The sequence below is a fragment of the Carassius carassius genome, chromosome 22 (assembly GCF_963082965.1).
Source record: "Carassius carassius chromosome 22, fCarCar2.1, whole genome shotgun sequence".
In the NCBI taxonomy this organism is placed as follows: Eukaryota; Metazoa; Chordata; class Actinopteri; order Cypriniformes; family Cyprinidae; genus Carassius; species Carassius carassius.
Window position 1 is genome coordinate 14,517,289 of NC_081776.1, and position 18,307 is coordinate 14,535,595.

General features: G+C 41.9%; 2 protein-coding genes across 7 annotated transcripts in view; one reads left to right on the forward strand and one right to left on the reverse strand.

Moving 5' to 3' along the window:
* Positions 1 to 1,114, forward strand: part of acss3 (acyl-CoA synthetase short chain family member 3) — a 49,530-nt gene extending 48,416 nt beyond the window's left edge. Inside the window, exon 16 of the mRNA XM_059505396.1 lies at positions 741 to 1,114. Coding sequence (XP_059361379.1) covers positions 741 to 824 — 84 coding nt within the window. The 3' untranslated portion in view covers positions 825 to 1,114. The remainder of the gene's footprint in view (positions 1 to 740) is intronic.
* Positions 1,115 to 3,924: 2,810 nt separating this feature from the next.
* Positions 3,925 to 18,307, reverse strand: part of LOC132099023 (liprin-alpha-2-like) — a 160,022-nt gene continuing 145,639 nt past the window's right edge. For 4 of the 6 annotated variants that reach the window (XM_059505394.1, XM_059505393.1, XM_059505392.1 and 1 more), the window contains 11 exons: positions 13,750 to 13,831; positions 12,733 to 12,933; positions 11,707 to 11,769; positions 10,794 to 10,826; positions 10,522 to 10,697; positions 10,313 to 10,410; positions 10,054 to 10,229; positions 9,890 to 9,958; positions 9,335 to 9,491; positions 4,431 to 4,512; positions 3,925 to 4,011 (listed from right to left, as the gene is read on the reverse strand). In XM_059505394.1, coding sequence (XP_059361377.1) covers positions 4,454 to 4,512; positions 9,335 to 9,491; positions 9,890 to 9,958; positions 10,054 to 10,229; positions 10,313 to 10,410; positions 10,522 to 10,697; positions 10,794 to 10,826; positions 11,707 to 11,769; positions 12,733 to 12,933; positions 13,750 to 13,831 — 1,114 coding nt within the window. In that variant the 3' untranslated portion in view covers positions 3,925 to 4,011; positions 4,431 to 4,453. Of the gene's footprint in view, positions 4,012 to 4,430; positions 4,513 to 9,334; positions 9,492 to 9,889; positions 9,959 to 10,053; positions 10,230 to 10,312; positions 10,411 to 10,521; positions 10,698 to 10,793; positions 10,827 to 11,706; positions 11,840 to 12,732; positions 12,934 to 13,749; positions 13,832 to 18,307 lie in introns of those variants that run through there. The other 2 variants (XM_059505395.1, XR_009423011.1) reach the window with 2 other exon arrangements.

The following is an 18,307-nucleotide window of genomic DNA, read 5'->3' on the forward strand; positions in this document are numbered from 1 at the left end:
CATTTTAACGCTAACCTAGAAAAATTTGCGCTATTGAAGTGTTTGTGCAGAGTGTGGAAGCTGAATAGTAGCACAATCGTTGCATGACAGTTCACTTGGGGGCACCACTTTAATTATTTGCATTTAACTCATTGCATTTAAATGCTCATCCAGAGTAATACATCTTTAGAATCTGTAAAAGGTAAACTTGTATTTGTGTGTGTACTCACAACAACAACAGAATTGTTGTGCTTTTGTAAAATAACGAACGCAAAAATTATTAGGTCTCTGTGAAATAATAAAACAAATTAAATAAGGCACCAAAACTCTGTTTGCCTCAATGACAGTTAAAATATATCTATAGAAAGCGAATTGTCTAGTTTTAAATGATTTTCAGATTATGTAATCCATATGAAACGTGCATGTGCACTGTGGAGATCGCTGCAGCCAGAAATATAGAAAACACTATCAATTAATTATTATAATGTTAAGGCAGTCGTCTTGATGTTTTTTTCCCCTGATGCATTCATGAGCACTTCTGACGGTTAACTGTGACGTTTTATGCATGTGCTTGAGTGCTAATAGGCTATAGGCAAAAAAGGCTCATTATTATGAGTTATATGGTTTATTAATGTAAATGTGCAATTAGCCTATTTTTTTATAAGGTTTTTTCTTTAAGGACACCTGCAAATCTTCAGCTTCAGTCAAAACATTATAGTAAAACTTTCTAATTTGCATGTATCTGATTTTTAAATTCATAGATCAGTCCCACCATAGAAGATCCTGAGGTCTTTAAGGAAATTGAGAAGGTGTTGAGAGAAACTGTGAAAGGACCTGGTAAATAATATACAACCAGATGTGGATCTGTGCATCACACACACACACACACACACACACACACAGACACACTCTCGCTAACACCCTTCCTCCCTAATGTGATGTAATTCATATGCATTAAAATGATAATTTCCACTTGTTAATGTTTTTTTAAAAACTTTGACAGAATATAGGCAGTAGTCAACATATTTAGATAACAAAAAAATTTAGAGTTTGACTTGGTGAATGTTAGGAAAATATGTCCAGTTCATATTTATTTCACCCACCTGATATCCAAATAAAAAAACAAGTGTATACATTTTGTGAAAGAAAATCAAATGAAGGACGTTTTTATATTGTATTTTATAATAGTTTTTGTACCCCCCCCCCCCCCCATTCGTCAAAGCCAACCACCAACAATTGTACCAATGTTTACATTTGTGAATTTTAAAACCTTCTATTGACATTATTCACATTTTATACTTTGACAGCTGAAGGAATTATTTTTTTTTACTTGTATGTAGACCTGTCACGATAGTCGATAAATCAATTAATCGCACGATAAAAAAAAATGAGCTCGATAATTTTTCCGTCCGCGATAATTACTTTTTTAAATTTTTATTTACAAAATATAACATGTCATGATGTTGGGTTAGTCTGGAGCGCAGCCTGTGGACAGCCCGCGGTAGAAAACACGCTCTCCGATGGCACAGATGTCCCGGCAATAAAGAGATAATGTCTGACCAGCTTTGGGAAGCGCCTTTCATTTGCTTCTGGATGTTTGCATCTCAAGTTATATTGCATTGTACTTGCACTACTGCTTTATTTTAATACCGCATAGCATATTTTGCAACTATTTATATTTCAACAGTATTTTTCAACTTTCTGTTGAAATGGGCCTACTTTTCGCTCGCTTCATTTGGCTTTCTCAGCTAAATATGTCTGTAGGCGTGTGGTTGCGTGTCAACGCGACCAGTGAGTTAACACACACACACACATATGTATGTATGTATGTATATATATATATTTATATTACCATTCAGCAAAAAAAAAAAAAACTTTTAACTGATAGTTTTAGAGACCATTCACATGTCGCACCTAAAAACGCGTGGAAAACGGTAGGCTCGGGCAGTTGCACTCCTGAGACGTCTGTCATTGCTAAGCATCCATCAGCCGCGATCTCTGTTACAACAAGGACATTTCAGTAATGGATTTCCACCACCGAAAAACCCTTGCTGTAACTCCTGCTACCAGATGTATTTACAAAAAAAGTAAAAAGAACTCTGCAGTGTTTGGGTGCACCCCATTTTTCAAAAACAATGGGGAATTTCCCCCCGAAGGAAGCTGATTGTGTTGGTTCTTGTCACATGGCCTGCTGCGCTTGCGTCACTATGAAAAGCTGAGATGTTTTTAACTAGATGTGGTGTAGACGGGCCTGGAAAAAACTAGCGCGTTGCGACCGCGTCTCTTCCATTATGAGTGCGCATACCGCATTTGAAATAACGAACTTGAGCGCCCAAAAGACGTGATATGTGAAAGGCCCCTTCATCAGTCAAAATGTTTACTTTCGGTTAACGGTTAAATGGTCAATATGAGCATCCCTAACTGGCAAATAAACACAATATAACATAACAAACATACAAAATGAATTAATTTTAAGCCACACAAAGTCAACATGTTGGTATTTCTTGCTCGGAATCTGCCATAAAATAAAATAAGTTTATTGATCTTTGAAAAGGTATACCTGCATTATTATGCCATTATCATTATATTAGTTGAAACTGGTCTTAGAACAACAATATTATCGTTTATCGCGAACAATTTATCATCCAGCAAAATGTGTTATCGTGACAGGCCTACTTATATGTAGTTGTAAAAATGGGCTCCTTTGTTATTTTCCTTCTTGTGACTCTTAAAATATAAGCTGGACACACTGTTGACAGTTTTTGAGAGATTCACCTTGCAACACACTAAACTATGAATCAGTCAGTCAATTGATTGACTTGAGGTGAAATGTCATGTATTGTAGCACTAGTGTAGTGTTACATAGCTTGAAGAGATGCATTGGAAAAACATTTGTGACAATGATTGTTATAAAGCAAACATATTTGACTTTACTTTTTATTGAAAATGAAAAGTTGTTTGATCACCACATAGTTTTGACCAAAATACAATCAGTAATAAATAAAAAATGGACTCTGCACGTGCAAAACTGGGACACATTGAAGTGTTTGAAATAATCTAAAGACAGAGAGGAGGCGAAGGGCTGTGCAACAGACATCCCCTACATCTCAAACAGAAACAAGAGTCAGTCACAGCAAGTAAGTCTTTGTTCACTACGATCTAGCCTGTCCTTTAGCCAATTATTCCAACAGGAGTCGGTCGGACGCTCTCGAGACGAGGCCAGCTGATCTGCCATGGAACAAACGGCAACAGGCGTGGCAAGAGACTTGTGTTTTGTGCTCCAAGACCAGCGGTCCGTGTTGCCAAATAACTTTCTGAACTAGTATTTGGTACTTGCTTTTCACGATCCAGCTGATTTTACGATGGACAAATGAAGACCCAGGTGATATTATTTTAGTTCATGATGAATATTTGATGTTACATGTTTGACTTATTTGTTGAGTAGGCCTAGGTGCATTTCTTACAGGTTTAGGTCAGACCTGCACCTGGAGTAGATGTACACCGGGGCTCCAAAGAGGTACGAGCGAGAAAACTGGTACATACAGCTTTTGGGTGAGGAGCTTCCAGTCGGCGGACTGCAACATGCCTCAAAATGCATGAATGATTGAAAATTAACAGCATTTCAAAAGCATCACTTGGGTGTAGGCGAAAAAAAAGAACAGCAGCATTGTTTAAAACCATTTTAAAAGACTCGATGTGCACAGACTCTGAATGTTGTTTCTTTTTATACAGACGTGTATATATATATTTATATATAAAACAGCTTTATTTATAGTGATTTACAGTTGAACCTAACATCCCCTGTAATAGAAATACACAGTACTTAAGCCGAAGGAGCTGCGTGGTGTAAAAGACAAGAAAGAGTGAGAGCGCGTCGGCATCTGCGGTGGACGCCCGGGTCGTGGCCTCGGCTCATCTGGCACAGAGCAGCGGGATGTAGGAGGCCTCCTCACAGTCCTCCACAGGCTTCTGTCGTTCTCTTGGCAGTGTGACTCATCAGAATTGTTTGTTTAGGCCAACTTGAAGGTATGACTCTGAAAGAAAGGTCACACAGAAAAGAGTGCATGATGTTGTGACAAACAGTGCCAGGGTTTGTTTCATTTAAGGTGAGAGTACCTCATTAATTTTTTTTTATCTATCTGTGAAGCGTCTAGATGACTTGTAGCGGTCTGAGTAGTGTAGCTACATGTAGTAGCAAGTGTAATGTAATGGCTGTTTGTCTGCAGATGTGGCTCATTTGATTGTAAAGTTCAGTTTGGATGGTTTAAAGGCTTGTGCATTAGAGTGAGTATTCAAGTGATTTGAGTATGTTGTTAATATGAATATCCATGAAGCATTGTTGGAGTTTATTTTGCAGAGGAGATGGGGCAGTGATGTAGTTTATCAAGTAAACATACGAAGGCTGAAAATGATTTGAGTTTAGGCACAGGTAGTGTGTGTAAGAGACTCACAGCTTAATAGTATTCATGTTCTCTCAGCAAGAGTAGGTCCTCACAGTGGAGCTGTCCAGACGCTGTATTGCCAATGGGCCAACTGCATGGAAACAAAGATATTCAGTGAGTTAAGTTTTGGGAGTAATTTGGCTGTATATCCATCCATATCAAAGTGGCCATTGAGTTTTGTTAATGTAGTTAATTGACAGACTTAAGGTTTCCAGATACAGAAATTAGTACTGGCAAATCGATTAATCGTGATGTGTGTGTGTGTATGTATGTATGTACAGTCATGGCCAAAAGTTTTGAGAATTACATAAATACTAGTTTTCAAAAAGTTTGCTGCTAAACTGCTTTTAGATCTTTGTTTGTTGTTTCTGTGATGTACTGAAATATAATTACAAGCACTTCATACGTTTCAAAGGCTTTTATCGACAATTACATGACATTTATGCAAAGAGTCAGTATTTGCAGTGTTGGCCCTTCTTTTTCAGGACCTCTGCAATTCGACTGGGCATGCTTTCAATCAACTTCTGGGCCAAATCCTGACTGATAGCAACCCATTCTTTCATAATCACTTCTTGGAGTTTGTCAGAATTAGTGGGTTTTTGTTTGTCCACCCGCCAATTGAGGATTGACCACAAGTTCTCAATGGGATTAAGATCTGGGGAGTTTCCAGGCCATGGACCCAAAATTTCAACATTCTGGTCCCCGAGCCACTTAGTTATCACTTTTGCCTAATGGCACGGTTCTTCTTTGTGCTGTAAAATGCATTGTTCTTCACCAAACTGTTGTTGGATTGTTGGAAGAAGTTGCTGTTGGAGGGTGTTTTGGTACCATTCTTTATTCATGGCTGTGTTTTTGGGCAGAATTGTGAGTGAGCCCACTCCCTTGAATGAGAAGCAACCCCACACATGAATGGTGTCAGGATGCTTTACTGTTGGCATGACACAGGACTGATGGTAGCTGTGGCGAGTGGGGCGGGGCCGAGGGACGTGGGAACAAGGAGGGAGGCCGGCAATGATTGGGAAATCAGTGGCACCTGCGACCCACTGCCGGTCTCGAGTCCCACGTAGGAGATGGAAGGATATAAAACTCCATAATCATCGGGAAGGAGGAGGCGGGAACCGGCGGACAATCAAATGAAACTTTAATAATCACAAAATAAACAAAACAGCGCACCAGCCCCTCACGGACGACTGATGTGCACAAAATAAAACCAAAACACAACTAAAAGCCCAGGCCTGGTCCTCTCTCGTCCTTCACTGTCGTCGCTCCAGTTTTATATCCTTCCATCTTCTACGTGGGACTCGAGACCGGCAGTGGGTCGCAGGTGCCACTGATTTCCCAATCATTGCCGGCCTCCCTCCTTGTTCCCACGTCCCTCGGCCCCGCCCAACTCGCCACAGTAGCGCTCCCCTTTTCTTCTCCGGACAAGCCTTTTTCCAGATGCCCCAAACAATCGGAAATGGGCTTCATCTGAGAATATGACTTTGCCCCAGTCCTCAGCAGTCCATTCACTATACTTTCTGCAGAAGATCAATCTGTCCCTGATGTTTTTTTGGAGAGAAGTGGCTTCTTTGCTGCCCTTCTTGACACCAGGACATCTTCCAAAAGTCTTCGTCTCACTGTGCGTGCAGATGCGCTCACACCTGCCTGCTGCCATTCCTGAGCAAGCTCTGCACTGGTGGCACTCCGATCCCGCAGCTGAATCCTCTTTAGGAGACGATCCTGGCGCTTGCTGGACTTTCTTGGACACCCTGAAGCCTTCTTTACAAGAATCGAACATGTTGCCTTAAGTTCTTGATGATCCTATAAATTGTTGGTTTAGGTGCAATCTTAGTAGCCACAATATCCTTGCCTGTGTAGCCATTTTTATGCAACACAATGATGGCTGCACGCGTTTCTTTGCAGGTCACCATGGTTAACAATGGAAGAACAATGATTTCAAGCTTCACCCTCCTTTTAACATGTCAAGTCTGCCATTCTAACCCAATCAGCCTGACATAATGATCTCTAGCCTTGTGCTCGTCAACATTCTCACCTGAGTTAACAAGACGATTACTGAAATGATCTCAGCAGGTCCTTTAATGACAGCAATGAAATGCAGTGGAAAGGTTTTTTGGGGATTAAGTTAATTTTCATGGCAAAGAAGGACTATGCAATTTATCTGATCACTATTCATAACATTCTGGAGTATATGCATAATGCTATTATAAAAACTTAAGCAGCAACTTTTCCAATTTCCAATATTTATGTAATTCTCAAAACTTTTGGCCACGACTGTATGTATGTATGTCTGTATATATATATATATATATATAGCAATTTTAAAAGCATCAGCTAAATGTGTGTGTACTGGGTTGGTGTTGGCGCAGTGGATAAGACACATGCCTTTGATGTGAGAGACCCGGGTTCTAATCCACTGCACCAACACCAACATGTCCCTGAGCAAGACACTTAACCCCTAGTTGCTCCAGAGACGTGCGACCTCTGACATATATATATAGCAATTGTAAGTCGCTTAAAGCGTCAGTTAAGTGTGTGTGTACTGGGTTGGTGTTGGTGCAGTGGATAAGACACATGCCTTTGATGTGGGAGACCCGGGTTCGAATCCACTGCACCAACACCAATGTGTCCCTGAGCAAGACACTTAACCCCTAGTTGCTCCAGAGGTGTGCAACCTCTAACATATATATATATATAGCTATTTTAAGTCGCTTTGGATAAAAGCATCAGCTAAATGTGTGTGTACTGGGTTGGTGTTGGCGCAGTGGATAAGACACATGCCTTTGATGTGAGAGACCCGGGTTCGAATCCACTGCACCAACACCAACATGTCCCTGAGCAAGACACTTAACCCCTAGTTGCTCCAGAGACGTGTGACCTCTGACGTGTGTATATATATAGCAATTGTAAGTCGCTTTGGATAAAAGCGTCAGTTAAGTGTGTGTCTACTGGGTTGGTGCAGTGGATAATGCCTTTGCTGTGAGAGACCCGGGTTCGAATCCACTGCACCAACACCAATGTGTCCCTGAGCAAGACACTTAACCCCTAGTTGCTCCAGAGACCTGCGACCTGTGACATATATATATATAGCAATTGTTAGTCGCTTTAGATAAAGCGTCAGTTAAGTGTGTGTGTACTGGGTTGGTGTTGGCGCAGTGGATAAGACACATGCCTTTGATGTGAGAGACCCGGGTTCGAATCCACTGCGCCAACACCAATGTGTCCCTGAGCAAGACACTTAACCCCTAGTTGCTCCAGAGACGTGCGACCTCTGACGTATATAGCAATTGTAAGTCGCTTTGGATAAAAGCGTCAGCTAAATGAATAAATGTAAATGTAATATCCACACACAGAAGTGTTAAAGTGGAATATGAATGAAACTTTCTTTCAATGAACAGTGGTTATTCAAGGCATCAAGTAGCTAGTGGGATTTGTTGTTGGTGAAGAGGTGCCAATGTTTTTAATTGTTAATGAGAAACTGTGAGGTTTACCGCATGTGATTGGTTGATTGAAGAGACGCTGTGGATGGCAGAGGAGGAGCTATTTTAACCCTAACTTTCCTTAGAGTAGATGAAAAGACCTGCTAGACTTGATGTCCATAACTCCACGAAGCAGACGACAAAAGAGCAGATAGAGCACGGTACTCTCTTTCCTTTCACAGCAACAAACTCCATGCCAACAACTTTCAAGGTAACCACATGAAACAAAATTAAACACAATTTACTACTATTAAATGTTGGCTGGCTTACATAAAATCTCTCTCTCAATAAATGAACCAAACCATATAGATATTCAACCAACCCAGCTCAACTTAGAGAGCTCTATATAATGCATTCTACATAAATCACACACAAAAAGAACTTTACACAGTGCCCATGATGCAACCATAACTATTATAATCCTAATAAAAAAAAACTTCCACTACCAGTGGGACAGGTGCTGATGTCAAATGCTTTCAGCCATATGACATCACTCACTCAATGAAGGAATTATTAGTCTTCCTTAGTCATTTATTATGTCCACATACTGTAGTTACATGACACAAACTATCACTAGCCACCTCTCTTCCAATGAAACAAACTACAAAAGATAAGATAAATTAATACATACATAAAAAGCAGTGATTCTAAATCAGTCAATCCACAGTCAATCCAATCACAGAGAAGACCAGACTCTCGCACACTTTAGCCATAAAAGCAAGACACCTTTTCATAGTTATTACCAAGTAATACCCAACGGAGAGGACAGGACACACTGAGACCATTTAAGGGGATATGAGTACACTGTACTGTAGGGATGAGGTTGGGAATACCACACAGTTGAGCACTTTGTCGTATCTGACCTTGAAACCAGTCCAAATACATGTCATCAGGACTGCCGTCCATCACCTCATACAGGACTACCCAGCAGCAGTCCATAAAAAAACAACAGAAACAGAGTCAACCCAGTGTGTGTGTGTGTGTTACTTCTATCAGACCCTCCTGTGGTGAAGTCTGTGTGTAACTGGCTATGTTTAGGAATAGTGTCCCACCATGCTACTCATACTATTTTTCACTTTTGACAAATAAATATATAAAATACCCTAATTACGTTCTGTATTTGCCAAAATATTAATTAATGGGATAGTTTACCCAGTCTTTAATGTGCAAAAGAGACATTTCAGAGCATAGAATATGGTATTTTCCTAGTTGTATGTATACACGGCTATATACCCTTTAACTAAAGCGGCTATATACCCTTTAACTAAAGCCCAGGAATAATGTTTCTCGTACTGTAAAAAAAAATAGTTAGCGGTAAGTGCAATGCCGCTATTCCATCCCAAACATAGCTCTGTCTCACACTGCTATAAAATTAATGCATTTTGCCCCCTAGAACTCTTTGGATCATGTTTGTGAATGTCTGTGCGATCTCACCCTCTGGTGGCAGTCTGCGTGAGTGTGCGGAGGTGGCAGTGAGGCGAAAGCCAGCGGGCAGGGTCTCTGCTGAGCCGGGCATCATGCTGATCCCGTGGATGTCCCGCCGAGGAAACTGCCTCCTCCATGACGGTCCTCGGAAGTCTTTCTCGTCGCACTACGGATAGCAGATTTAGACCAAAATGCCATTTTGCATTGTCTTATTGCAGCAATAAATTGCAAAACACTACATATATGCCTTTAGCTTTGCTGTATTAATGATGTTAGTTGAAATTAGGGAATGATTTAACTAGCTTTTCCCTCCATTTTTTTTCTCCCATTTTATTTTTGTTTTATAACAAAATACTATAAAAACTATAGCTGCTTAAAATCACCAAATGGCTAAAATAAATCATGATAAATTCTCTATTTCAACATAGAGAAGTGTACAGTTTTACTTAAATGAGCTTTCATAAGTTTGTTTTTACATTATGCTAATGATCAAAGACAAATTTAGACATAAGATCTAAATGAGCTCCAAACTTGTGTCATTTCATAAACAAACTAGTGCTTCACCTCATCTAACTGTCTCTCGGTTCCCAGTGCCAGCAGATTGTTGTACTCTCTCTCCAGAATTTGTCTAGCCTGTGGAGGATAAAAATGTATGAATTCAATATTATTCGCTTAAAAATAAACCAGTAGTAACTGTTAAAAGTGCATGTGTGTGTGTGGATGGGGACCTGAGTGTTTTGGTTGGGGATCTGTAGCAGCAGGGCCAGGCTGCTGTAATCAAAGTTGTCGTCGAGTGCTATGAGCGCCCCGTGCACACCGCTCTCTAGCAGGATGTTGGTGTAGTCACGGAGACCGATGCTCTGGACCCAGCGGGTCACGCGCTCATTACTCCACACCAGCACGTCTAAGCAAAAAGTCACAGCGTGTGTTTTTGTTCATTGGGATATCACCGGCCGGAGGGAGCATCTCCAGGTAGCTTCTGCCTACCTCTTATCTCCTGCTGGCTGCTCTCTCTGCGTCTCTCCAGCTCCTTCCTGTCGTAGTTGAGCTTCTTCAGGCACATGATGCCGTACTGCAGACTGGTTCTGTTGCAAATTTGATTAAACACCAATTAGTACAATACTTTTACATTATTGCAGTCAAATGGGGTCAAGTCAGCACTAATTTAAATCAAATCAAATTAATGGGCTACTAACCTGTGAAAGCTGTCCACCATTTTTAAATGCACTCGGAGGTCCTTCTTGGTGAGATGGTCCAGCATGCGCGCATCCACCAAACACTCCATGAAGTAGCTGCGGTACTGAGGTAGACCTAAACTGGGCAGCCACTCGTTCCCAATCCACTCGTGGTTCATGTCCCCATATGCCAGCGTCTGAATGACACGCAACATTTTAACAACCATTAAAAGAGCTGATTTATGTTGCCTACTGATTATAAACAAGATCTGTGTGGACTTTAACAGTCTCACCTGTGACCAGCTCCCCTCCTCTGACTCTGACTTCTGCCAAGGCACAAGAAAGTGAGTGCAACAGTGTTACGTCAGCAAATTGTCACGCTTAGTACGTTAACTTTTCAAAGCACATGTTGCACATGATCACCCGACTACATGCATCTGTTTAAACATTATTAAACATGTTATGCAACAGCTCACAGGATATATAAAAAAATAGAGCATGACTTATCAAATCATCTACATGCAAACAATACATAACACACAAACGCAATCATAAATGACGTGTTCTTTTTCGCTTTACTTGCGCGTTCCTGTTCCACGCTCGTGATTGTTACACTGATGAGGGTGAATCATGATGATTGTATGAGGCCCAATGGAGTATAACAAGGCTACTTTTGTTGTCTTTTGTCTGATTACATGAGAATGTTACGTCCGTACGGCCTTGTTTTTTCAGAGCTATTCAACAGACATTTTGGGCCTCTATCACTGCTGGTTCACCCATCTAAAGACCATTAGCACCAGATGTAATAGAAGCACATATACATATATTCAGACATGAATTGATGAAATCTTTCTAAACCCAGAGCTCACAGTCGACATGAAACCGCATTCACTCATTTTACTTAAATAATTTGATGCATTTCTACATTTAGTAGGCTTTTTGATGCTCAAGGTCACACATCCCAAGAGTAACATTTCATTTTTTGGTGTTATTTCTTTTGACCAACAAAGGAAAAACGTTTCAGAATAGGAGCTGCTTGAATTGTGCATAATAACATCAGGACAGTGTCCTACAATAGTAAATGCTCCATCCTGATTCTGTGAAACAAAAAAACTAGCAAAAAGGGACAGTAAGAGTAAGCAAAGGATTATGTGAAAAAAAAATAACCTTAGTTTTGTTAGAGTTCAAAAGGATGAGGTGACTGACCGTTTTGGAGGGGGCGGCAAGTGTCTCCATTTCTTCGTGGGTGACCCACACATTACCTGACGGCTATGTGGGCGGCCCCAGAGATGAATCCGACAGGAAGGGCAAGCAGTGTTAAAGAAGAAGAGCAGCAGCACTGTAAGCCAATAGTTATAGCATCACAGTCCGATCATTAGCAAGACCTGCCCCGCTGAGACAAACATGCATACAGAGAGCACAAGCACGCTGAACATGCAAGCACACGTCAGGAGAGACAAAAGTTTTGTCCCAAATGACCAACTATGCACTTATACAGTGTACTTTATGCACTATGTACTCAACCATGTAGTGTATGAAATTTATATGGTTTTGTAATTCAACATTGGCGTCTCTAGCCCCTCTCCCTCCACTACGTAATTAAAGCTGCAACAGTTAAACACATAAAGAGTCCAAAATTACACACTTCATTTATTTTTCGGTTTAGTGCATCATACAGGTAGTTAAAGTGCACTTTTTCTTTCTGGAATTTTCAGTGTGAACTCACTCACACTATTTGTAATACAAAACGACATAGTATAGTGCACAAGTACAAAAATTGGGATGCACCTGAAACCGATGGAACAGGAAATGCGTTTAACGTACAAAATGAGCTGATGCCTTAAGCTGCATACACACTGTACAATTTTCTTTTCTCTCTGTCCTTTTGAATAAAAAAAAAGTGAGCTCAAATGTTTGATATGTTTTTATCTTTGGACAAAAGTAGTGCTGTGAATGTGTCATTACAAGATACAATGCCTGATCAGCTGTCAAGCTTCCAGGTTCTCAGATCCATGCAGAACACTACCATGACAACCGGACAAAATGCTGAAGATGGGTTAAAAATAGCTGATGATGACAATCGGTTTAGTGACTGGTGACTGACACTTACAGTTGACCGGTGCAGCCCAGTATTTGCCAATCGAATGATTAAGTTTTGTTTTTGAGCATTTTAAGTGTATGTTACTGAAAAGAAAGCAATTAAACCAAGTGTGTTTGTGTGTGTGCACTCACGGTTCTAGATGTAGGGGGAGCTGAAGGGCTGGTGAGCGAGACCATCTCCTGGATGGCCAGGCGCAGTTTGAGGCGGTGCAGAGGGTTGCTGATCCCTATCTCTCTCTGGATCTCGGTGTCCGACAGGGCCGACATGATAGCGCCGCTTTTTACGTTGGCACGACAAGCTGCAACGTACCATGCTGGCATCCCAAGCCACAGCTTTGAACACACACAATATAGCATGATTAAACATGTATATAAAAAATTTAAAGTACAAAGAATGCATTATAACTACTAGATTTAAGACCATCTACTATTGTGCTGTACCTTCCAAGCTTCACAACTAGATGGCGCTATTGCTTTACATCAACAAAACAACAACTAAAAACTTCAATTGCATCACTCTATGATACACTGATCTCAGTATGCAATACACAATTGTTTATACAGTCTTTACAGCTCTTTATTTAGCTGCCATTAAAGATCCCCTGAGCTAGCTTAACCTCAGAATAAAGAATCTGTGCCATTATATGGAGCAAAATCCCAGGGAAACCACCCCAGGGCTCCATTAAATCACACATTTCCTCAGAGTCATTATGGTGCATAAATGCCTGTCTTCCATATTATACTAATACAAGGGCGTAATAACAACTATGACTGGGGTAATGTTATTGTTATTACTTAGACAAATGGTACATTTAAGGCTGAAATACACTATTACATCTAGGGATCACACTACCAGACTTTCACAGCACACACCACAACTGGCGTCCTCCAAATTGTAAATCGGGGCAAAAACCATGTTGTGTATTCAGTCACTATTTTTAGTAACTGAATGCACAAGAGCTAACTGTCAAATCTATATTCCTTTTAGAAAATGGATGTAATTGGATGTCATTACTCAGATAATATTCATAAGCCTAGCTGATTATGTTTGGTGTGTCTTGCCCACTTTCACATATACCTTGCAATATTTAAGACATATATATACTTTTTAAAGAATTGTTTTCATTGCCAAAAATGACCATGACCCACCTCCAACCATGCGACAACAGTAGGACCGTCCCATTGAGCAAAAGGTAACCCTTTTCTTCTGGCTTCTTCCAGTAACTCGTGTCTAGAGAGAGCAGGTTACAGAGACAGAGAGGAAGACAGATAAGGAGAAAGACAGAACCAGCTAAGAGATAATCAGCTGAACAGAGAGAGAGGGGGAAAGGGGCATGTAGAGAGAGAAAGTGAGATGTTTTATCTGTCTCTGCCAGGTTTCCTGTCCTTTAACGGCCACTATCTGTTTATCAGACCAACATGGAACACTAAATGCACAAGTTTCTTATTAAAAGTTTATTTCATACCCATTACTAGCCTGTAATTAGCATGTAGTGTGATGAATGCTATACCTTTTTTTATGTAATCCTTATAAATAAGCAACACTCAAGCCAATATAATGCTCGTCTCTTAAACGCAGTCTGAGTTTCTGAATCAAAGACAAAGTTTTAGGTGTGATGAAAGGAAGGAAAGAATCTAAGGGTGAAGTCACGCTGAGATACCAACAAACTAAGATCCGATTTCTCAGATAAACATTTTGTGACATTTCCTTGCTGTGTCCTGATCCTTGTCTATAAAACTGAGAGCTTTAGAAAACTGGAATACTGTTACTTATCGAGGGAAAACAGAAATGCCTTTTCTTTTGAACCCTGTCCAAGTTTGTCTTGATAAATATTTGCGCTTTAAGACAAGTCTACTATCCTTTCAGACTTTAACACAGACGCTTTCTACGGTTATGTGACCACTGATATTTCTTTTCCACCAAAGTGGTGCCTGATCCAGTTCTGAGTCCATGGAAATGACTTTTGTTACTATGTAACGTGCAAGCTGAAAAATCTGATAAGCCACCTTATTCCTAATGATGTAAACATATTTTAGCATCTTTATTTTATGTTTTTCATGCAGCTCAGTTGAATAACTGAAGTGGATGTTTTAGATAAACCCCTGGAGCAGTTCTCCATCCATTTAATCAATGCCAGTACAAGATAAATCCTGGAACATAAAGGTGCATGAACACCACTTATTCAAACATATTTCAAACCTTTTTGAAATGTCGCTATGCCAAAGCAAAATGCAACATTTTAATTTATTTTTGGAACAACAAAAAAATATTTTTTTAAAGCAAATAAGCACTTTTTCCATGACATTCTATTGTAGCATCTAAAAGACACATTAAAAAATGTGTCACTCTTGGCCTGAATAAGCGGTTACTTTATGCTGACAGTTGAAGTCGAAAGTAACGAAAGACGCTTTCTTCTGTATTTGAACACAATAAATTGGGTGAACTTTAAATTTATGCCAACTTTAAGTCTAAGCGAGATCAGTTGTTCCCAGTTCAAACTGGCAGGTTTAAAGAGCCTAACTTTCCTGAACCACCTTTTCTTTGATGGAAAACAGCACCAAACAGAATTGACCACAGGCACATGTCGATGGGGAACCATCCTGTGGCCGTGAACTTTAATGTCTGTGTGCTGTATAGGCAATAAGGCCTTCGTGGTGATGGTGGTTATGATGTATCTCCTCATCTTTACATGTTGGACTGCATATGTTCAGGTCATATGTAATGCATATGAGTGACTTCTTCTGAACATACTGTAGCTAAGGAGGGAGAGAAACAGTTATGAGAAAAAACAAAAGAAAAAGAGAGCAAGGAAGAAGTCAATGAGTTGACAGTCCATAACCAGAGAAGAGACCTGGTTATTGAATATGGCACACGATGCACACACGCACGCACACATACACGAGAGGAGAAAGGCCTTGGCATGGCAGATCAAGAACAGGTTGTTATAAAGGCACACATTCTCTCTCCAGGCAGAGATGCATCCTCTATAGAACTGCAGAGGGGGAGAATCACATTTACAGTCAAATGAAAAAGAAAGGCAGAGGAAGGGGTCTCTTAGATGGACAGAAAGGAAATGCGTCGGACCCCCCTGAAGATAGACAAACACACTTTAGGAGCATGATGACAGACATGGACAGAGCGTCGAGAGTGGAAAATGCAGCAAATCTTGGCAACACAAACTAAACTTACCCGCTGATATAGAGTCAGATGAGGAGAAAAAGAGATAGTGAGAGAAAAGAAAAATAGAGAAAGCGATGGGAGACAAAATTAAATGCTTGTTACTGAGCATACTCTATGTACTGTGTGACTTAAAAAAAAAACTTTCAGCTCAGACACGTGCATTAATGTTGGGTATTGTATTTTTGCACTTATATATTGACTTATTGGTCACAAATGAACAGTTCCTCTTCAGGAACTCGAGCTGCATGTCTGCCCCAGTAAAAGCTCCAAACATGTCAAAGAGCAAGGCGAAAACTAAACATTTAGCAGGCGAACCCGGATCGCAATTCAGGTTGTGTGTTCCTCCCTGCTTTTGATATATAATGGGTGGGGATACACAAAGTCGGTGCATGGTCTGCCTGTGGTAGAAGCACGCTGAGTTGGCTCTCTTCGGCCAGATCCGGCGCCCAATCCCTGGGTTCGGAAGCATGCTCTGTGGTTTCTTCCCCCCAGGGAGAGGGATCGACACTCCGCCTCTCTTCCTCTGAGGAGGTCGATGTAGAGTCTGTCGACAGGGATTCGCCACTCCATTCACCACACTATGATTAGTGGCCAAGCTTAACCACAAATGGCCCGCTGAAAAAACATCCGAACCGCAGAAAAGCAAGCTTGACGAACGCTTTCTGCGGGCGAGTCAACCACCTCCTAGCCGGGGCCTTCCCTTTTTTCCCAATCTGCATGAAGAGATAGCCAGATCGTGGAAACGTCCATTCTCAGCCCGCCTCTACATCCCCGCATCTGATTATTATGGCAACGTGGTGGGGATGGGAGAGCGTGGCTACAGGGCGATGCCTCGGGTGGAACAGACGCTCGGGAGCTATCTGTCCCCTGGAGCTGCATCGTCTCCGAAGGCCCCGGCGTGGCCCTCCAAGCCGCTTAGAACAACCTCGGCTTTGGTGGGCAAAGGGTATGCGGCACCATGGATCTTAGGACAGTAATTGAAGCTAAGAAGTCCACGGCCAAGAAGTCCTGACGCCAGGGGATCATAGATCTACGTGTCTGAAATCGACCACTTATGACACTAAAGTTCAAAATGCTCACGATCACGTATGTTGTAGCTCAAATCAGATCCGAGGACTGGTTTGTCACAATAGATCTCAAAGATGCATACTTCCACATATCCATCCTTGCACAACACAGGAAGTTTCTGAGGTTCGCTTTCGGGGGCGAAGCTTACCTATTTCGAGTACTTCCCTTGCACTCTCACACCGCACATTCACGAAATGTGTAGATGTGGCTCTGGTTCCTCTGCGTATGCAGGGCATCCGCATTCTGAATTATATCGAAGATTGGTTGATTTTAGCTCAATCAGAGCAGATGGCGGTTCGACATCAAGATGTTGTTCTCGCACATATGGGGGAGCTGGGTTTGAGAGACTGAACGCCAAGAAGACTGTACTTTCTCCAGTCCAGAGGACCACCTATCTAGGCGTAGTATGGGGTTTGACCACGACGCAGGTACGTCTGTCCCCTGCTCATATCGAGTCGATCCTCATGTCAGTCGAGAGAGTCAAAGAAGGCCAGTCACTCACTGTCAAACAATTTCAGAGATTGTTGGGTCTGATGGCAGCTGCATCCAATGTGATACCTCTTGGCCTGCTATAGAACCCTACAGTGGTGGCTCAAGACCAAGCGATTTTCCCGCGGTGATGCCTCTGTGCCTTAGACATGTGGAAGAAACCATGGTTCTTGAATCAGGGCCCGGTGCTGGGAGCTCCTTTTCGCCGTGTAATACTAGCGACGGATGCGTCCCTCACTGGCTGGGGTGCGGTCATGAGTGGCCACCCTGTCCCTGCCCGTCTGACATGGCATATCAATTGTCTAGAGATGCTAGTTGTCTATCGAGTACTAAAATTCTTCCTCCCAGACCTGAGAGGTCACCATGTGTTGGTGCGCACCGACAACATTGCAATGTCCCCTTTGGTTCTCTCTAGTTCATCCAGCTCCTCTGGGACTGGACGCTATGGCCGAGGCTTCGTCTGTATGCATTTCCCCCTATTGCTCTGCTCCCGTGAGTTCTGTCAGGAGTACACCAGGACGGGGTCCATCTGTTGCTAGTAGCCCCGTTCTGGTCGGGCCGAGTTTGGTTCGCAGATCTGGTCTCCCTCCTCGATGGCTCTCCGTGGGATCTAGGACAGGACCTACGGATCAGGACAAACCTACTCTTTCAGGTGCAGGGCACGATAATTCACCCTCGCCCGGAGTTGTGGAAGCTGTGGGTGTGGCCCCTGAGGGGGCACAGCTCATAGCATTTGGTCTCTCAACCGAGGTTGTTGAGATCATCCTCCAAGCCAGAGCTCCCTCAACGAGGAAACTGTGCCCGGAGGTGGAAACAGCTTGACCCAGCTAACTGCCAAGTTGGTATAGTTCTGGAGTTTCTGCAAGCCAGGTTCTCTGCAGGGTTGACCCACTCCATGCTGAAGGTTTACGTGGCGGCCATTGCGGCCTACCATGTGCCTCTCGGTGGTCAGTCTTTGGGAAGACACCC